The sequence below is a fragment of the Sminthopsis crassicaudata genome, chromosome 2 (assembly GCF_048593235.1).
Source record: "Sminthopsis crassicaudata isolate SCR6 chromosome 2, ASM4859323v1, whole genome shotgun sequence".
NCBI lineage: Eukaryota > Metazoa > Chordata > Mammalia > Dasyuromorphia > Dasyuridae > Sminthopsis > Sminthopsis crassicaudata.
Genome location: NC_133618.1, coordinates 369,310,275 through 369,332,659, shown reverse-complemented (window position 1 = coordinate 369,332,659; position 22,385 = coordinate 369,310,275). Strand labels below are relative to the sequence as shown.

Genomic DNA, 22,385 nt, shown 5'->3' with positions numbered 1-22,385 from the left:
CTCCAGACTCTCTTGCCAAGCTTCCCTTCCCTTTTTCCCATTTCTTTTCTAGCTCTCTTGTGAGAGCCTCTTTGATTTCCTCTATGAGAGTCTTGTGTATTGAGGAGCAAATCATATCCCCCTGTGGGGATTCCTCTGGAGACAATCTGATTTTAGTCTTCTCAGGGTTTGAAGTCTGCTCTCTATCCATACAGAAGCTGTCAATGGTTAGAGCCCTTTTAAATTTTTTGTTCATTTTGTCAGAGCAGAATCAAAGAAAACAAATGAATAAGAAAAACAAATGATCTGCTTTTGGGAGGGGATGGGGCTGGATGGTGTTACTGGGCTTCATCTACAAAACAGCAGCAAGGCACTAGCAGGACAGCGATGGCTGCACTGCATCTGTGCTCTGAGGCTCTAAGAACGGGCTGAGTCACTCCAGGTGGGGGTGGGGGTAGGGGTAGGGGTGCCAGGTCCTGAGAGATGCTAGCTTTCTGGGGTTTTATTCTTTACTGTGTTTACAGCTTCTCTTCTGATCCTGGCTTGCTGCCAAGATGGAATATCCACATTGGGGTAAAGGTCTCTCCACCAAAACAGCAGAGATCGCACCCCTCCCCCCTCCGGTCTGAGCAGTGTGAGCTGCCTGCCTCAATCTCGGTACTTGCCCTCAGCCTGTGCCCAGTCTGTTCGTCCCTCCCCTGAGCAAAAAAAGACCTTTTCTGGCGAATTTCAAGGATGTCTTCTGTTGGTAATTATTTGTGGGTTTTTTTCCCCGTCAAGCATTAATTCTGAGGCTTATCATGAAATAAATTCTGAGAGAAAACATGGAGCTCAAGCAGCTGTGTGCCTCCTCTCCGCCATCTTGGCCAGAAGTCTGTGGAAAGTTTTCTTGAACAATTTCCTGAAATCGAGTGCTTAAGACTATTTCAGTTTTCTAAGTTTCCTGAAATGTCAATAATTTTGACATTGCTGTGATTTGTTTGACCCATCCTTTGTTTTGCTACTTGAATCTTCATGTTTTCTGGGTTTCAATAATTCAGTAATTTCCTGTACATGCCCTTTGAGTTGCTCTGAGTTGTTGGCAAGCTTGTTTTCTAATATCATCTATTTCTATCTCTTTCCATTATCCATTCCCATTATCCTATCCACTCTGAATAGCAGTCCTATCTCCTTTTTCATCTTTTGCTTGCCTCCAAGATAACTTTTTTAAACAGCCACACCCTCTTTTTATTGTCTTAAGTATTTATGAGGGCCTTATCTCTTTGGGAGCTTTGGTGCTTCTAAAGCTATCACTCCAGGATGATAGGATACTTTTGTCTTCATCTCTATGTTTTACCTGTACTCACTTCTATTACACATAAGTGTATTTTAAATATAAAGTTAATCAATTTCCTATTGTCAGTTTTATATCAAATGTTGAATTCTTTTACTTGAAAATTACCAAAGTTTTAACATACAAAAGTAAAGTTTTAAAACTAAAAATGCTGATATTACAAAAATATACCATATTCTAAAACAAAGGGCTCAAACCTTGTATTATATTTAGGCCACAGACCAGTGTATAGTATCATTCAGCTGCTATGTTTTCTCAGTTAGCGCTAGGCTTTTAATTACTTTCTAAACACATTTGCTAGTTTGGTATATTCATCCATCTATTTTTTTTTTTTTTTTATTTATCTCTTTATTCATTCAGCCATTTATTTGGGAAGTGGGAGATGGGGTGAGTTTCACTTTGACTGGAAGTATATTATCTGTTCATGTTTCCAATCTGACTACTGATCAACTTGAGAGCTTTGATCACTTCTGTTTCCAATAGGGGCCAGTTCACCCTTTCCTTAAGGAAACTTAATGGCCTTTCTATCCTTGGGAGCTCAGCATAATGGTGTCAGGTTTAATTCAGATGCTTGAAAGATTTAAACTACTGTGGTCTAGAACTCCTGAGCTCAAGAGATCCTCTGTCTAAGACTCACTAGTAGAAAGGACTACCAGCTACTGTACTCAGCAACCCATTTACTTCTATGAACATTCATCTATTTAATTTACTTTGTCAGTATTATTGGTATATAGTAGGGCAAACCAGCTCCTAATGCTTGCTTTTATTTTATCTTTATTGGTTGTGAATTCACCCTTTTCATTTTTGATACAGGTAAATTTGATTTTCTTCTTTTTTGATTCAAATTTAGCCAATGACTTATTCACTATTAAATTTTTTTTAAAGAGCAGTTCCTAGTTTTTTAGTTAATTTTTTAAAAAAACTTTCAATTTTATTAGTCTCTCCATTAATTTTCAAGAATTTTATTTTGGTATTTAGTTAGAGGTTTTTAATTTAATGTATTTTAGAACCCATTTGCTTATGTAATCTATTTTAATGATGAGGCTGCCGTATTTTGTTTTCCTCTTGTGAATAGGAAAGAACCAGTTGGGAGGATCTTCATTTACATTTATTGATTTATAAATTTAAAACTTATTTTAAAAAATCTAGCCCGTGTATTCACATCAGTCACTTTAGAGAGTTTACTCTGTTCTTCCCTATAGGAATTGTTTCTGTAATCGGAGAACTATTAAGAATATTATTCTTGAAAGCTAGACATCTCTTTAAAAGCTATGTCTCCCTGCATCATTGTAGTCTATAAAATTTTGCCTTTGTGCCTTTTATTACTTTTGAAATCTGTCATCAAAAACACTGGAGTGCTTAATTTTCCTTCTCCTTTTCTATCACAAATTCCAAGATGGAACTTTCCTCCTAAGTTTCTACTTTAGCAACCAGCTTACTGGTTATAATGAACTCATGTTATTGCTTTCTCCATCTTTTGAAGACTAAAATCTTAAAGCAAGGCAAGAATTCATTATCTGCTGTATTCTTCCAGAGAGAAAGAGAAACAGACACACACACACACACACACACACACACACACACACACACACACACACACAGAGTTCTCTATCAAAATCTGGATGATTGATGGCTCTCATCACTTCTATATCATGCCTTCATGCCAGGTTTATTATTGTTTGCTTCCTAAACTATTCATCTCTTTTCTTCTTCTGCCTAGGTGGTTTTTGGTACAACCTCACAACAATGAATACATTAAAAAATAAGTGTATTAACCCAATATTATTGCCTATAAAGTTATTCCCTAGGAAAATGCTAGACCCTTTGAAGGAACCACAGCTTCTTGTACTTTAGAGTACAAGAAGAGTTCCAGTAGTGATCATTGTAATATAGATTAAGACCTGCCAGGAACTTGAGAGATTATCTGATCTAAACTCCTCAATTTACAGATGAGGAAATTAAAAGCCAGAGAATTGAAATTATTTGCCTAAGGTTACATAGCTAGTAAGTGGTAGAGCTGAGATTTGAATACAGGGCCTTCTTATTCCCAATCCAGATTTCTTTCCACTAAATAAGTCACAGTTGCCACATTTTAGAAAAGACATTATCTAACTGGAGCTGTCAGTATGGAGGCAATGTAATGACAGCAACTTCCCCAGTGGATTTTGCAGAGACCCAAATTCAATGCTTTCAACCTAGTCTTTTAGGAGCCACAATCAGGGGAATGGTTTTTCCCCCCCACAGGCACAGAGATATCATCCAGCTCCTCAAGGATGCAGGTGCTCATTTGTCTCTTCAAGAGCTTCAGGATCTAATTGGTCTTCTGAGAGTTTTAAGCTAGGAGATAGTCCCTTGCCCTGGTCAGATCCTGCTTAGTTCTGTACAGGGTCACTGACCAGCTAAAGAATTTTCTGAGGATTGTGACCAGTATTATGAAGGAACCAGAGATCATGACATAATGAGAATTGGCTGAAGGAAATAGGGATAATGAAAACCTAGGTAAGAGAGAATTTAGAGTGTATATGATGTGACTGTCTTCAAGTATTGGGTGGAGGGGGCAACTTTTTTTTTTTAATATTTGTTTTTAGAATTTTGAGTTTCAAATTCACTCCCTCCAGCCTTTCCCCTAACCATTGAGAAAGCAAGGAATATGATATCAATTATATACATGAAGTCATATATATGACATTGTTTTTATACTAACAATAATGTTGCAAAAAAAAAAAAGAAACATGAAGTGAATAAAAATGTGCTTCAATCCTGCACTCAAAGTTTCTCTCATATTTCTCCAGGTGGATGACATTTTTCATCATTAATACTTTAGAACTATTTTGGATCATTGTCCTAATCAGAGAAGTTAAATCTTTCACAGTTGATTATTGTTATTACCATGTTGTAATTACTATGTACAATAGTCTCCTGGTTCTGCTAGTTTCATTTTGTTAGTTCATCTAAATCTTCCCAGGTTTTTCTAAACCATTCCTCTCGTTATTTCTTATAGCATAATGGTGTTCCATCACAATTGTATAACAATTTGTCTAGACAATTCGCCACTTGATAGATATCCCCTCAGTTTTCAGTTTTTCACCATCACCAAAAGATCTATAAATATTTTTGTATATACAGGTCCTTTTCATTTGATCTATTTGGGATACAAATTTAGTACTGCTGGGTCAAAGAATATGCAGTTTTATAGCAGCTTAAGCATAGTTCCAAATTGTTCTTCAGAATGGTTAGAACAATTCACAGTTCACAATGACTTAATCTATTTTGCTACACCTCCTCCTGCATCTGTCATTTTTCTTTTCTATCATATTATCCAATATAATAGGTGTGAGTGGTGCTTCTTCAAGTAATCAAAATGTTATAATGAGGTAGAAAAATTAAATTTGTTTTATTTGGTCCCCATAGGATAGGCCAAGGAACAATTAGGAGAAATTATCAAGAAGCGCAGTCAGGTTCAAAAGAAAAAATAATGTCAAAAAATTTCAGAATTGGAAAGAACATTAGAAGTCATCTAACCTAAGCTGTATAAAAACTAGAATCAGTCACTAATGGAAAGGGCTGTGAGGGTAAAGTTCAACCATCACTGGTTATCATAAAGAGTGGTTGGATGATTTTCTATTTGGGACACTGTGAAGGAATTCTTGCTCAGTAAATGTGAAATCTCTTCTAGCTCCCGGATTCTGGGATTCCATAATTCTGATATCTTGCTAGACATAGCCTTGAGGCAGGTAGAGGAAATTTTTCCTCCTTAGGAACCAATCCTTGGGAAATACGTTCCAAAAATCCTATTATCAGAGATCTAGAGTTAGATGGAAGGTCATCCAGTCCACCCCTGCTCCTTTCTACTATTTTACCAATGAGGAAATGAATTCCAAGATCATAGAAGTACTAAATGTTAGACCTGAGTTGGATACATAAATCTTCTGATACCCAATCCAACATTATTTCTAAGACACCATGCTAAACTTTCTAGGAAGAGAAAACAAAGCAATTTTTATGGTTTTTTCCCCCCCACAGGCACAGAGATATCATCCAGCTCCTCAAGGATGCAGGTGCTCATCTGTCTCCTCAAGAGCTTCAAGATGCAGGGACTGAGCTTTGCAGGTAAGAGGCACAGGCTGTATCCCTGAGCTGCCCCCATACCCAGCCCTCCCCAGTGCTATCAAGATTTACCCAAATGGCAATCTTCCTAGAGGGAGCATCCAGTGGAGTTTGTTCTTGATGGACAGAATCCCTCAGGAGAATTTAAGAATAGCTCTCTTGGGAAAAAGAGTAGCCCTTTGTTAGGGATATGATGACCTGTTCTATTGGCCTTCAGAGGTTCACAGAAATAAAGTCCCTATGACCCTTCATCATTGGATATAGAGAATATAGAACCCTGGTTTGGGAATCCTAAGTCCTAGGTGCCAGACCTCACTCTGACATTAACTTAGCACATTAAACTCAACACTGAGCAAGTCTCTGCTCTGGTCTGAATTTGAACTCTGTAAAATGCTATTGAACTAGATAGATTCTAATATCTCTTTGGGCTCTGACATTCTTATTTTGTGATATAAGAGTGGTTCCAGTTTTGAAAAGTGGTAAGTTATGATTTTGAGGCTCCTTTTGACATTGATATTCATGTTCTAAAACCCTTCCAACTCTGACATTCTATGTTTGTTAGTTTTGAAACTCCTTCCAACTGGAATGTTCTATTGTATGTTCTATTTTTTTTTTATTATAGCTTTTTATTTACAAGATATATGTATGGGTAATTTTTCAGCATTGACCCTTGCAACATCTTCTATTCCAACTTTTCCCCTCCTTTCCCCACTTCCTCCCCCAGATGGCAGGCAGACCAATTCATATTAAACATGTTAAAGTACATGTTAAATACAATATACGTATACATCTCCATACAGTTATTTTGCTGCACAAGAAGAATTGGACTTTGAAATAAGTAAAATTAATCTGACGAGGAAATCAAAAATGTAAGCGAATAAAAACAGAGGAATTGGAAATGTTATGTAGTGATTCACACTCATTTCCCAGAGTTCTCTCACTGGGTGCAGCTGGTTCTATTCATTATTGAACAAGTGGAATTGATTTGGTTTATCTCATTGTTGAAGATGGCCACGTTCATCAGAATTGATCATCATAGAGTATTGTTGTTGAAGTGTATAATGATCTCCTGGTTCTGCTCATTTCACTCAGTATCAGTTCATGAAAGTCTCTCCAAGCATCTCTGAAATCATCCTGCTGGTCATTTCTTACAGAACAATAGTATTCCATAACATTCATATACCACAGTTTATCAGCCATTCTCCAATTCATGGGCATCCATTCAATTTTCAGTTTCTAGCCACTACAAAAAGGGCTGCCACAAACATTTTTGCACTGCATGGTCTATATTTTAAGCCTTTTTTCCCAACTCTAAAGTTTTCTACTTCTTTGTTAGAATCTAGGAATATCTTTGTGACTGAGGAGATCTCAGCCTTAGTGGACTCTAAAACCCAATGGCCTGGGAATAGCAAAACAGAGCTTGTATGTGAATCTTTTGTCCTCCAGCCTGCTAGTTAATGCTATAGACAGAGAGGTAACTTCTGTGGTAGTGACATTAGACTTTGTTCAAGGGATAGGAGTTCAAATATTGGCTATGACACTTATTAGTTATGTGGCCTTGGATAAATATTCCATGTAAAAAATCATAGCATCATATAAGCAGAGCCAGAAGGTACCTTAAAAATCATCTAATCAAACCTTTCACTTGAAGCTAGGTGGTGCAGTAGATATAGCTGTGGACCCTTCTGATCCGAATTCAAATCCAGCCTCAGATCCTTACTAAATGTGTGATCCAGAGCAAGTCATTAGTTTATATCTACCTCAATTGCCTCAGCTGTTGATAACAGGATAATAATAGCACTTACTTCCTAGTGTTATTGTGAGGATTAAATGAGATAGTAATGGTAAAGTGTTTAGTACAGTGTCTGGCACATAATAGACACTGAGTAAATTTTTTTTTCCTCCCATCTCTTCCTTTTCTTCCCTCCCTCCCTCTCTTCCTTCCTTTCTCCTTCCTTCCCTCCTTCCCTCCTTCCCTCCTTCCCTCCCTCCCTCTCTCTCTCCCTCTCTCCCTCTCTTCCTTCCTTCCTTCCTTCCTTCCTTCCTTCCTTCCTTCCTTCCTTCCTTCCTTCCTTCCTTCCTTCCTTCCTTCCTTCCTTCCTTCCTTCCTTCCTTCCTTCCTTCCTTCCTTCCTTCCTTCCTTCCTTCCTTCCTTCCTTCCTTCCTTCCTTCCTTCCTTCCTTCCTTCCTTCCTTCCCCAGATGAGGAAACTAAGGCTCCTAAAGTGAAATGGGAAATAACAAAGACAGTATTGGAACTCAGGTCCTCTGATCTCACATCCAAAAGTCTTTCTCATGGACCAGAAAAAATGATATCACTAAGATTAGATCTTGCCTCCCATCCAAGCCCTCCCTCACTATTTCTTTTCAAACTTGTACGATCACAGAAGTTCAAAAATAGCAGAGATTGTTGGGATGTCACACAACAAAGTTAGAATCAAGAAGCAAAAAGAATTCTTCTTATCTGATAGTTCACGTGATCACTGACTCTCAAACCTTTGGGGACCTTAGATTCCATCTACTTAATCCTCTTCATTTACAGTTGAGAGAATTAAAATCCAGAAATGGGAATGACAATGCCCAAACAGGCAGGAAGTAGCAAGCTGTGTGAATTATCCCAGGTAACCAGACTCAAAGTCCAATCCTTTTCCCAGTGCCTAAAAAAATTCCAACTCTTAGGAAAATAAACTTCCTCTCCTTTTGTTGCCTCCTGCTTTCAGAGTGAGAAGGCAGCAACTTCAGAGAGAAAATGGTGGGTGGGAGGATGCTTTCCTACAATAGACATGCCCAGCACCTTCCCCCTCTGACTTTCATGCAACCTCACCCACCTGTTGTCTCACCCTCCTGCCCAAGGCACTCCCAGAATGACATTCTTCACTGAGGAGAAGATGGTCCTGGACTAGGGCTTAGATAGTCCCTGTAAAACCTGTCTAACTGGAGAGAGAATTAGGGTGAGGGAAAGATGAGACAGAAAAGGGCAAGATAAAGGAGAGAATGATGAGGCATGTATGAGCAGGATGAAACAGAAGAGAAAAGGGAGAGGAAGAGAGAGGGGCTGAAGGAGAAAGATAAGAGAAAAGAGGGGCAAAATAATGAGATGAGGAGAGGGAGTAGGAGAGAAAAAGATAATAGAGGGGGAAAGATGAATGAAGAAAAGAATGAATGGGAGAGAGAAAGATAATAGAAGAAAGAAAAAGAAGAGGGAGAGAGTTTAGAAAACATCTCAAAGGGTCTTGGACATTAGAGGAAATGCTGAGAGGGAATGAATGGTGTGTTAAGGAAATATCTGGATACTGGCAGAATTCCTGTGGGGCCCAAAGAAGCAGTCAGTTCTGGGAAAAAGCAGCGATGAAGCCAATCTTGGATGGTCCTCTTATGTGCTGTTCCCATAGAACAGGCTTTTAACATTCATCCTTTCTGTGTCCCATCTCTATAAGATGATCTGTCAGAATTCGAAGGGGTCTTATAAATTAATTACACTGTAAGTTAATAATGCTAAGTATGTTTTTAGAGTGATGATATACGTTTAGATGTAAGACAACCCCTTTCTTCTGCCTTTCCCTGGCATCTGCATTAATGTGAACAGGCCTTCCAAACCCTTGTAGACATATTTCTCCCAAAACCTATCCCTCACATCGTACTCTCCTGCTACTGCCCCATCAAGGACCTTCTACTCCCAGAGTCAGGGAGATAATTGGTAGGTAGTGTGGTCTCCATTCCAGCCTCCTCAAGAAACTAAAGGTCTGGGAGTGATGGGCAGCTGAGTCAGTTGGACTATCAGTGAAGGTTGACTAGCTGTCTCCTTGCTCCCTCCTTCACCTTAACTGGCCTCAAGAGTCATAGTATCTCCAGGATGGAAGGAATCTCAGAGGGATCATAGATTTAGGTCTGGAAGAAATCTCAGAGAGTATCCAGTCCATCCTTTAAAAGAAACAGGAAACCTTTCTCCCACATCTCCTTCAAAAAATGATCTGTTCCGTGTTTGAAGACATCCAGTGGCTGGAAATTCATCCTCTATCAAGTTAAACATTTTGAGAGTCAAAATCTGCCTTAGCAACTTCTACCCATTACCCTTCCTTCTACCCTGTGTTTAGGAATCTCGAGTTCCTTTAGTGGGAAGACTTGATCTTTTCAGGGCTGCTTATTTATCTTTGGTAGCCACCTGTCACCCAATTCTCACCTGTGAGCCTCACCTGTGGCTCCAAGAAGCTCTCCTATGTGCAGAGGTCACAACCTGGTGAAAACCTGTCTCGGCAGATAGGAGAAGACACATTGAAGGTAACTGACAGGCCTCAAATCTGTCAGTGGGTTAGGGGAATGTCTACCACAAACCATGTGAAGATTCTTTCTGGTGGAATGTGTGGATTCATTCCAATGGCCTTGAAGGCAAGTGAAGCCAGTACAGTGGTGCACTTTGGTCAGACATCAAAGACTCCAAGGTGATGACCTTTGCCTCCTGATCTTTGTCTTGCCATCATCCTGATGACTATGGAAGAGAAAGTGAGGCTGATGACTTTGCCTCACTTAAATCCAACTCATGTGCTAATCATCACCTATGATGTCATTGATCCTTTTTGAAAATTAAGGACAAAAGGCTACCCTTAAGGAGGATAAATCTCAACTCTACAAATGAAAGTGGCAATCATCTCCTCTTCTGAGTCTTCTGTTTTTCAAACTAAAACATCCCTGTCCCTTCCATCACTCCCCTCATGTGGGGTCTCTAGGTCTGTTCCTCATTTTGTTTGTCCTTGTTCTAGCTTGTTAGTGTGACTCTTAAAAATATGGTACCCAGAACTGAATTTAGTATGATCAAGGAAGAAGGGAATAAAACTCTCATTTCTTATGTTATAGAGGTGATTATTGAGGACCAAGTTGGGGATGAAATTTGCTCAGTCACACAGCAAATGAGTACCATTATCAAGACCTGAATCTCCTTATACTATCTCAAGGCTTTTCTGCCATACCAGCATTTATAGAATACTTTAAGGTTTTCAAAGCACATTACAAATGTTTTCTCATTTCATTCTTATAGCTTATAGGATTCCTGGCAGGCAGGTGCTATAATTATTATTATTCCCATTTTATAAATGAAAAAACTGAGATAAACAGAAGTTATGGCTTGCTTAGGGTCACACAGCTATTAAATATCTGAGGTGGGATTTGAACTCACAACTTCCTAACTCCAGGTCCAGATCTCTCTTCACTTGGAAAAAGAAAAAGCTATCTAAATTTTTTCACTGATCTCTCATGTATTCCTCAATTCTTTCCCACTAAAAGACTGAAGGAAGGAAAAAAGAGGAAGAAGACTTTTAGGTATTTAAATTCTATGGATACTCAAGTGTCATCCTTTTCCCTTCCCTTGAGTTTCTAGCTAAGACAATGGTACATTGAAATGGCCCCTTGGAGGAATGGCATTATGTCTACTATTTCTTTTCCTTCTTAGTCTTAGAATGGAAAAGAAAGAGTTGACATCTAGGGAATGCATGTAGGTGTTGAGAGTGGGGGGGGGGTTGTCTCTGAGAGGATAGCTAATTTCATAGGAGCAAAGAGATAAGATTGCCTCATGAAAAACAATGTAGTCTTGTAGATAGAGAGCCAGCTTTCAAGGCAGGTGGACCTGTTTTTGGATCCTTGCTCTGACACATACTGATTTTGATCCTGGGAAAGACACTTGTAGTGACTAAAGTATTTAAGTCTAAATTGCAGAACCACTGCTGGTCTGCATTGATAGAATGGGGTTTCCTCATTGAGAGTTCCCTAACTAATGAAATCACAGGTCTGTACATTTCTCCCTCTACCAAAAGAAAGGTGGGATTTGAGTCAATCAATGAGGAAACTGAGAGGTTAGATGTCCAAGGTTACACAAGGAGCAAGTAGCCGAGCTGGGATGTGAAGCCTGGTCATTCTGGACTCATTCGTTGTTCTTCATATTATACCACACTAGCTTCATTTTTAATGTGTCTCTTGCACAAAAAGCAATCTGGACACCAAAGTCCTAACTTAATGAATAGATTATACAGCTACATGAAATGGTCCAGTCTTTTTGCCTTCAATTCATTAACATTTTTAATAAATAAGGACATCAAAGTTCAGAGAGGGGCATTTGAAGGAATGACATAGTGGAAAGAATTGTGGACTTGAATTGAGACAAGACTATGGGTTTGAGTCTTGTCAATGACCTGGACTTGCTGGGTAATCTTTTTGTTCTTGTTTTTTTGCGAGGCAATGGGGTTAAGTGACTTGCCCAGAGTCACACAGCTAGTAAGTGTCTGAGACCAGATTTGAACTCAAGTTCCTCCTGACTTCAGGGCTGGTGGTCTATCCATTGCACCACCTAGCTGCCCCTTGCTGGGTAATCTTAAACAAATCCTTTCCCCTCCCTCAGTTTCCTTCTTTACAAAATGGAGGTGGAACTTCATATTCTCTAAGGCCATTTCCAGATCTATGCTTCTCTTATTCTATGAAATGACTTATCCACAATGATTATAGGGCTGACACAGGAGACTCAGGTTTTCTGGTTCCTGGTTCTGGGTTCTTATTCCATAGCATATCCAGTTGGGGACATTTCATTGAAATAAGAGCCACCGTAAAGTGAGCTCAAGGTCCAAACAATAATGGCATCTTTTAGAGATGAAGTAATTCCTCTAGAGGGAGGTGTCAACTTGACCCTGGATAAAAACTTTCCTCACTTTGTAAAATGAGGAAAAAGATAGAAATAGCATCCTCTGCAAAATTAAGGACAGACAATTCTGGATGAGAGAGAAACCTGGAGAGGGCAGGGTGCCAGGCCCATTTCTCTTCCCCATCAAAAGTGCTGGTGCTGAGCTGTGATTAACTCTTTAAAGAGTTTATTACTAACTTATGATTAATACTTAGGGAAAAGAGATACTGAGTTATCTCTGATCTCTGATCATAATCAAGGTTCCTTCCCACCATAGCTTAATTAGCAGAGACTTTGAATATTCTAGGCCCTCTCTAGGATAGATTCTGGAGAAAATGGTACACATGTTTATTGAATAAGAAGGTAGAATCCTAAGAAGGAAAGGAGCTTTTCATCCTATTTTCTTAGATGTACTTTAAGATCTGTTTCTGTTCCAAGTGATCCTAGATGATCCTAAGTTTTGAGTTCAGTGATTCAGGATCTGTGATCTTGGAAAAGCTACTCCTTTCTCATCTTTCCCCATCTATAAAATGAAGGGGTCAAAAAGGATGTTTTTTAAGTCTTTTCCAACTCAGTTTATCTTCTGTTTGTTTAAAAGGATGTTATTAATGCTTATGTTTTTGCATAAGGCATCTTGGAAGCAAATCTTTCCTTGGGGACAATGTATATATCTTTTTAAAGTTTCTTGAATAACTTGGAAGTGGGAGACAGAGCTACAGTAGGATCTTCAGAATGTTTTAGGATGGCTTTGTCCTGTCTCCTTGGCTTAGGTACCTTGTCAGAGTCCAGACCCTGGGTTGGGGGAGTTGTTGAAAGGAGCTAGGGTGCAGAGGCAGGGTAAGGGCATATTTCTCTTGAAGACATCCTGGTATTGTGGAAAGGATCTGGAGCCAAATTCTATTTCTATTACTTGCTATTTATATTGATTTGGGCAAGTCATTTAAACTCTTGGTCTCAGTTGACTTGTCTATAAAATGAAGAGCTTTCCTCTCCTAATTGTTCTCTAGGATCTTACCTGTCTAAATGTCTATGATCCTGTGAATTATTTTTTGAGGTAGCTAGCTCAGTATTCACTAAACACTAGCATGCCATGGTATCTCTTTAGGAGTTTGGTAGGCTCACTGGTAAGGAATTCAATGTCCAGAGGCACCTTTGATGATCCCTTCCTCCTGTTCCTTCTGTCTTCTAGGAGCGTTTCTTTTATCGGAGATCGAGAATAGAACCAAAATCTTAGAATAGAAGCAAACTGAATCTGATAGCTTGATGACATTGGGCCTCTCAGCCTCTTCAAGCCTCAGTTTTTTTTCATCTACAAAATGAGGGTGATAATAATAATGTACTATTTCGCTCACAAGATTATTGTGAGGAAAGCACTTTGTAAATCTGAAAACTCTATCTAAATGTTATTACTATAACCACCACCACCACCATCATCATCATTGTCCATGATCTGCCTGGGAGGATCATCTTGAGCAGCATTAACCCAAAATGCTAGAGACATGTATTCTATGTGGTCTCCTTTCCCTGGGCTGGCAGAACAGGCATGAGTGCAATAGATTCATGAGGGCAAAAACCTTAGCTCCTTTCCAGGTCTCAGATTTTTCCTAAATTCTGAGAGTTCTTGTCTATATCTTTTCCTTCTCCTCACTCTCCCATACTTCCAACTTGCCCTGAAGTCAGGATTTAGGAAGCTCCCACGGCCAGGAAAAGGACTGACTCTGGATACTTCCAGGGGTAGGTTTCCCTGGCCTCTTAGCTATGGAAATGGGGGTATTAGTCACCCTGGGAAATAACCCTACCCTATTACTTGAGCACTTGGAAGGGGTGGAGATAAAGGGGGATGAAAGAGATGTTTCTGATTAGTAACCTGGCACATTGGGTAATACTGGAGGCCCTCCCTCCCTGGGAGGGAAGTTGGCATCTAGAAGATAAGAACTAGGTTTGGGAGCTCCAGAATTTCAAGAAAACAGATCTAGGTTGGTTCTTTTGTGTGGCACTGATTGTGACTCAGCTTTCCATAAGGAACAAGATTTGTTCTTCCTCTCCTACTGTCTACCTTCCCTAGAGCCTTGGGCAGTGGGGCTTCTTGGAGAAGTTTGGACACAGAGTTCTCTATCTCTCATTGATAGAGCTGAAAGGGATTTTGGAAGCACCCTGGTTTTCTTTAGAAATGCTTAAGGCTGTTCCCTCCCCACTATTACCACAAACATGAAGGCTGGACAATTCAACTGTGGGGGCAGGAAGACAGCAATTATTGTCAATAATCTTAATGAGGGCACCATCCTGTCTCTTCTCTCCCCTTCCCAAGTTGCCTGTGGGAAGTTCAGGCTTTCAGATGTGATGTTCCAAACTCATTTATATCGTGCTAACAAGGAGGAAGGGTGGAGAGATGGAAAGGAAGGAAAACCAGATGGAATCTCAGTGTCCCTGAGTTGTCCTCATTGGGGAATCTGGTTACCTGGTTACTTTCTCAGTGTTTGCTTTTTCCTGCCTCATGTCCCTGATGGAGGGTCTCCATCCCTGTGTATCACTGAGGAGAGCTTTTGTTGGAGGGTGGGTGAGGGGTGGGTAGTAGGATGTATTCCAGAGATGCTGGAGAGTTTAAGATAAAGCATACACTGAAAGATTCAACAATGAAAGATTGTCATCTGTAGCTAAGTACCTGAAAGCCCCTTTCCTCAGCCACCTGAACTTGGGTGTGTGTTTCAGAACTCACAGACCCTTCATGTCAGAGATTGAAGAATTCTGATGTTCTCTTGTCTTCAGCACATTATGGCCTTCTCTTTTACCCATTCTCTTGGAGAGGCCATAGGAATAGAACCTTTTCTAAGGTGGCCCAGTTGAGAAGGGGTAGGATGGAGGAAGTCAGTATTTTATTCAGTAAGCAGGGCAGAACCTGAAGGGTAAAAGAACGATACAGTCTGCCTTTCCTTCTCTCTGACAGTGGGCATTTTGATAAATAAGGTTGCTTCCTTGCTTCTGGCTGGTGGAGCAACGTCATGGAACTATTCTTAGCTCTGGGATGCTCATTCTCCACTTCCCAGATGATATGGTCAAATAGCTGTATTCTCTCTCATCTTCTTTCCCTCCCTCCTCTTTCTCTCCTGCTTTGAACTATTGGCTAAAAACCATTCTGCTCTTAAAGTGCCAGAGGGAGAAAAAATCATGTTGTGAAATATGAAACTGGAGACGCTCTCTCTCCTCTGTGTCTCTCTCTGGTTAGTCATGGTCACACCCACTGGGTGAAACTAGACTCTGTTCTGCCCTATTAATTTTCACATTGAATTCCCTCCCCCTCCCAGCCCCCATCCCCCAGGCTGCTGCTTGCTCAGCTGTTTGGGGCTGTCATAATCATCTCCTTTCTCCCACCCTGGGCTCTTGGCCTGCATCTCCCTGGTTGACACAAGATGCTACTCGTGGCCCGATGCTGCCACCACCTTAGGGACTCGGGGCTGGGTCTGTTGACGGCTTCTTCCCAACAGGCTGGCTGCAAGTGGTGACAGGGATGGGCTGATGGCGTGGCAACAAGCAGGCGTGGACCTATTCCAGACGGGATATGACGGGCAAACTCCATTGCAAGTTGTAAGTCTGACCTAGTGGTTCTGGACACATTTTACAGATTTTAGGGGCAAGAGGACACAAATGAAAGAATTGTCCCAAATCCTTGAATTGATCACTGTTGTCCCAGATCCTCATAAGCACTTCATGAGTTCTCATAAGCCCTACACAGAGTCAACTCAGAATCTCAAGTTTCCACTCCCTAATTAAGTTATGATGTGTTACTATCATGGAAGGAGAGGATAATAATTGTCAATTCAATTAAGTACTTTATACAGGGGCAATGTGGCATATGGTAAACCTGCAGTCAAAGGAATTAAGTTCAAGTTCTGTTTCTGATATTTATAGACTGTGGGACATTTATTATCTCTCTCAAGACTTATCAGCTAAGTTAGATAGGTTTTATATATTAAATCATAGAGACTTGATATACTGATTCATAAAGATCACATGCAAAAATCTAGGTAAGGTGGCATTTTCTCTGGGGGAAAAATATCAAACATCTCTGATAGGAGTCTATATAAGTATGTTATATTCATTTATATGTGTATATACATATAAATATACATATTCAAAGTTTGTGGACACAAACAAAACCAAAAGCCATTCTCCAATTTATTAGTGGGCAAAGGCTATGACCAAAGAATTCTTAAGAGAAAAAAAAATCACTAATAACTGAATGAATGTTCTAAATCACTAACAATAAGAGAAATACAGATCAGAACTACACTATTTGACCTTATATTTAACAAATTGAGTAAAATAACATAGTTTTGGAGGGATTGTGGAAAGATGGATGCACTAATGCTTTGCAACCATTTTGGAAAGCTATTTAGAATTATGCAAACCAAGTAGCTAAAATGTCCCTACCCTTTGGCCCAGATATCCCACACTATTCTTATATTCCAAGGTGATCAGTGAAGAGAAGAAACACCAACCTATTTAATAGTGATATTGAAAACAAAGTAGATGACCATTGATTGGGGAATCATGTAATAAAATGCAATATTAAGTGCTATGATAAAGATTACAATGGTGAATACAGAGAAATATAGAAACTTATGCTAACAGCAACAATCAGCAGCGATTTTCTAAGTGCCTATTATTTGGCAGGTATTGGGGATACAGCTATAAAGAATGATTTTTTTTAGAATATTGCATAGAATGTTGGATTTTTGTAATATAGGTAGTTTTACTGACATTCATTTTTTTCTTTTAAAAACTTTATTATAAGATTTGGGATACAAAAAGTTGGTGTTTTCCTTTTATTCTTTTTTTTGTCCCTCCTTTTCCTAGCAGAATGAAGCTTAAGGCTTTGTGTAGGGCCCATTGCTGGGCTCAGAAAACACTTGTTGAATACCTAGAAGGCTCTTGCTCCTTACCTCTGCCTCAGAATCCCTAGATTCCTTTATAGCTCAGCTTAAACACAATCTGCTACATGAAGCCTTGTCTGATGCCCCATTTGCTATTGTCTTCCCCTAGCCAATTACCTTCTATTTGTATGTATACATACATATGCACACCCATAAATACATATATACACACATTTATGTATTTGCATACATAAAATGCAATGCGTGTGTGTGTATGTGTGTGTGTGTGTGTGTGTGTGTGTGTGTGTGTGTGTGTGTGTGTGTATGGGTGTCCCAAAGTCTTCTTGCAGTTTTAAGCTATTAAAGCTTTAAGTGTACAGGTGTATATTTACCTGGACATCTATCTCTGTCTTCCCCTAAAAGAATGCAAGCTCTTGATAACAGGGATTATTTTATTTTTGTTTTTGTATCTCAGCACCTGGCTTAGTGCCTCGCATATAGTAGGTATTTAATAGATGCTTGCTACTTGATTGATTGACCTTTGTATAATAAAATAGTACCCTTGACAGTGGTAGTGGTGATGGTAGGGAGTTCAGGTGTAGATAAAACAAGAAATTATAAGGCATTGTGTATTAGATAGGGTACCAGAAGTTTCAACCCAAATTCTACCTGTTAATTGTGTGATCTAGGATAAGACACTCAATTCTGGGCTTTGTTTTATTCACTTGTAAAAGGAGGATGTTGGTTGAGAGCTAAATTGATAATCCATTTACCCAGGGAAGGCTTGGTACAAAGTATTTCTTCCCACTGGACCTCAGTTTCCTTGTCTATGAGAGGGTATTGAAGAAGATGGTTTCTCAGTTTTCTTCCATTTCTGACAGTCTGTGATTCATGTAGGTACTGAGTAAAAAGGAACTTTTTGGATACCAAGGTTATTGCTGGATTAAGTAGATACAGCAGACAGGGATGTATAGTTTGGAGGCAGGAATAGATCTGAGCCCTGCTGTTTAAGAATTCAACTGGGGGGAGACAGGAGGAACAAAATGGCCCCTCTGAGAGCTTTCATGGTGGAAGATGGAGTACAGAGGAAGAGGAGCTATGGGTCACAGCAATGGGGGATATAGCCTAGATGAGAAGGAACAGAAAGAGGCTGGAGGATTGGTCAGTTCCTGAAGTCAGAGTCCTAATAGGGAGGGTACGCCAGTTCTGTTCAGCATCCTTCAGAAAATCCATTGGGTGGTGATGAAGGGAGGAGATTTCCCCTTCTATTCTTGTGGATTGTTTGCCAGAGACAGTTGCAGCAATAACCATTTGGAACCTTTCTTTTCAGGCAGAAACAGCTGGGAACCAAGAGTTGGTGAGTCTCTTAAGAGAACACAGGATGGGAACCAGGTAAGGGGCACTTACAAAGATATCCAGGCAAAAGTGTTGGGAAAGAAAAGGGACTCTGAAGCCTGGGGGATAGAATAAGACACCCCCCCAAGATTGAGAGTGCTCTGCCCTGCCCAATTTATGGACAAATGAAGTGGTTTGGGATCTCAGAGAACAGGAATTAAGAGCATCTCATCAGAAGAATTTACTGAGATAAGATATGTGAATAAAAGACCATAGGTATTAAAATAATACTTGGGGTGATAGATTTAAAATGAAAAGAGACCTTAATGATGGTTTGTTAATTTTACAGATGAGGGATCTGAGGGCCAAAGTGATTAATAGTGAATGACAGAGGCAGGAAGTTCACATTCCCCCAACTCCACTGAGGTGAATCACTTTATTCACAAACAGCACCAAGAAGTAGACAGTTACTTGTGGTATTATCTTCATTCCAATTCAATAGATGCTTAGGAAAGAATCACACAATTTGTTGTTACTTCTTGCCTCCCCTTCAAAAAAGAAGATCAAGAATCAAGGCAGAGTGGCAGCAAGATGGCAGAGTGAATACATTCCCAACCTTGTAGTCAAGAGGCTCCGAGTTCAAATCCAGCTTCACTTACCAATGTGATCCTGGGCAAGTCACTTGCCTAAAAAAAAAAGAAAAGAAAACAAATGAAGGCAGTGGTGCATGTACACTGGAGAAGGTCCTGTGCTGGATTTGAAGTTAGAAGATGTGGGTTCTACTTTTTACTACTTGTATGACTTTGAGCAAATCAATTAATCTCTTTGGGCCTCAGTTTTCTTATTTGTTAAAAAAAAATGGGTTTGGATTAGATGGCTTGAGGGTCCTTCCCACTGTAAATCTAAGAAAATATCCCAAAGTTCTGACCTGCAAGTGCTTAGCACAGCGTTGGGCACATAGTAGAAACTATAATACTTGATTGACTAATGACCTCAATGCCTACTTCACTATTTATACAAAATATTGATGAGAATAAATGGGCATGTATCAAATCATTGGTGAAGGTATGGGAAGGGAACACAGGTAGGCTTTCCAAAATGAGATTTCACAGCAGGTCATATCTTTACAATCCCAGAATTGACTAAAAGTTACAGAGAATACAAGAACTACTATGTGTTTGGTCAGTGTCCTGTGCTGTTGTGTAAAATGCCCATTTAAAGTTTCTCTTCCAACAAGGTTCCTGTTTTACAGAAATAAGAATTAAGGTTCAGAAAAATTGTGATTTGCATATGGCCAAAGAGCTCATAAATATATTTGAAACGCGAGTCCTCACTCCATACCCAGGAATCTTTCCATTATAAGTCAAGAGCTAGGGATCATTTTCACTTATTTGGTCCTCATAACAATGGACCGCCAATTGAGTAGGACCCATGATTCTCTGAGGAAGAGGTTGAGGGGAAAAGTCATGGATAAGACCAGGAAAAAAGGAAACAAGCATTCATTAAGTACCTGTCTATATAAATAGTGTTTCATTTGATCCTCATAACAATCTGAGGCCCCAATTTACAGTTGAGGAAACTAAGCTGAATTTGAATTTAAGTTTTTCTGATTTAGGCATATAACTCTACCACTGTGCCACAATCTGCCTCACAATCTAGGGGGAAAGGGGAGGGTTAAGAGTGAGACATATTCTCATATTGAGAAATAACTATAACCTAGTGGCAGAATGTTTGAAGAACCACAAGAAGACAATGTTAGAGGATATTAAAAGAGGGAGATAATTAAGAGAGGGGAAGAAGAGGAGAGAGGTGGGAGGGAGAGAGGGACTGTGGACTGTGGATGGCTAACATGGTACTGTTGATATAATTCAATTTTTTTTTTTTTTGTTCTCTTTAAAGATTTTGTTACAAGTGGATGTCTCTAGGGAGGTTGGGAAATGTATTAACCAAAAATAGGGACAGGATTTGTGATTTTATAGATGTAGGAAACTTCTGGATGAGGAAATCTTTCGATGAATGCAGATGAGTGTGTTCTCTATGATTTATAGTCATATAGAGTTGCCTAGAACACTGAGAAATTAAGTGACTTGCCTAAGTGCATACAATCAGTATATATTAGGAGCAAGACTTGAATTTGGACTCCCTACTTATGAAGCTGGCTCTCTATCCACTCTATTTGTGTATCTGTTTTGTATGTACAAAGAGTCAGAGAGAAAAAGAAAGGGGAGGGAGACAGACAGAGAGAGATATTGAGGAATGTAGGCTCTGGAGGTGGGGGTCAGGCAATATTTCATGGGGAGGACAACATGTACTCTAGGGCAATATGAAATTTAGATAAAGTTCCTTGTTCTCGGAGTCTGGAAGGAACTTTGACACATACACATAAGTATAATTCATAATACTAAGAGATGAATTAGAGGTACAAAATAAGTGAATTAAGGGTACAAAACAATTAATTTCCTCTAAGTCATTAAGAGTGAAGCAGTTAATTACCAACATTTTACAGTCATTAAGGACAGCCTCTTTACATGCCCTCCCTCTTCTTTCCTCCCACCAGAGATCTGTTTGGGGAGGCTGTGTCAGACTTCAGTTAGTCAGTTAATTAATCAACAAGCATATTGGAGTCCCCTGATACATGTCTGTGCCCTAACTAGTCTTTGTTTTTTTTCTAAGCAACATAGCTGAAAAAGAACTGATCAATTGATAAATCTTGTTGCTTGAGCCAGACTTTGCCTTCTGGGAACTTCTAATCTTGCAATATAGAGGAGGAGCTCACCTGGGGCTTGTCTCCAAGAAGCTTTTAGTCTGAGGAGGCAAAAACCCACATGCTAAAGAACTATGAACATTAACATCAGATAGTGGATAATTGTCCAGGAGATAAATAATGTGGACCAGATACTAGGTGCTCTAGGATATCAGCTGAAAGAGAATTGGATGGAGACTGGAGAACCTCTCCAAACCCCTCCCAGTCCCTAAAACCAATTTGCATTAGTAGAAATTGCTCAATCTGGAGCTCTCTACACACATAAAATCACAGGACTGATTAAAAAAAGGGGAGGGGGAGGAGGAAGAGGTAGAAAAGCTTCCTGGAAGAGGTAGGATTTAACCTCAGACCTTTTTTATGTCCTCTTTAGATCTGACATACTGTGATGCTTCCTACACTCAGAAAAGGAAGAGAGCAATTGAGAAATTATTGCCTTTGAGAACCCTCCCTTGCTGGTGCTGAGCTTGCCTTCGATCCTCCTGGTATTAAAGGTTGGGAGAGGAAAGGAGTCAAATGAGAGCTATGGAAAGGGGAAAAATTCCCTGCTTCCATTTCCCTCCTCTACCACTGCCTGTGAATGCCCAGGACAACTAAATCCTTTGTGGTTTAAGCTCCATTGTCTGTTAGGTTTTTCACACAGCCCTTTTCCATGCCTTTTCACACTAAGCCTTGCTGACCCTTGTCAGGTTCTTTATGCTTCCCAGTAAGATTTAACACTACAAACTACTGTATATTTGTATATTTGATTCCAGTTGACATTTATTAATTTTTTCATCATGATAATAATGTCCATATGAGGACAAAAAACTCACAACTAGTAGGAACTGACTTTTCAAAAAAAGTTGATTTGAAAGAAAAAAGATTCAGTATTGATATTGCTCATTACAGCAATATCCTTTGCAGAGCTGGCTAAGTTTCTCTACTGTATTTAATTTAATATTACTTTGGCACATCCAAAGGTTTTCAATACATAAAACCATCTATCTGTATGTGTCTGTGTATATATATATGTACATATATATGTGTATATATATATATATATATATACACATAGACACATACATATATATATATATATACACACACACACATATATATATATATATATATATATATATATATATATATATATATATATATATATATATATATATATATATAAACTGTTTTTATCACCCTAAAATTTTAGGCTTTGGGGTTTTTTTGAGGATATTTGCTAATGACAAATTGTTGTTATCATTTCTGTCATGAAATATAAAAAAGCATCCATTCAACATTGTATTTCATATTTTAAAAGTTAGTCTATTTGAACAGAGTCAGCTTATTGGAGATTCAA

At 39.3% G+C, this 22,385-nt stretch overlaps 1 protein-coding gene across 3 annotated transcripts in view; it reads left to right on the top strand.

The window, feature by feature from the left end:
* The window catches only part of LOC141556654 (60 kDa lysophospholipase-like), a 126,153-nt gene extending 104,095 nt beyond the window's left edge, over positions 1–22,058 (top strand). Inside the window, exons 13-16 of one of the 3 annotated variants that reach the window (XM_074291120.1) lie at positions 5,336–5,422; positions 15,562–15,661; positions 18,281–18,342; positions 21,420–22,058. In XM_074291120.1, coding sequence (XP_074147221.1) covers positions 5,336–5,422; positions 15,562–15,661; positions 18,281–18,342; positions 21,420–21,435 — 265 coding nt within the window. In that variant the 3' untranslated portion in view covers positions 21,436–22,058. Of the gene's footprint in view, positions 1–3,556; positions 3,669–5,335; positions 5,423–15,561; positions 15,662–18,280; positions 18,343–21,419 lie in introns of those variants that run through there. The other 2 variants (XM_074291118.1, XM_074291119.1) reach the window with 2 other exon arrangements.
* Positions 22,059–22,385: the final 327 nt, after the last annotated feature.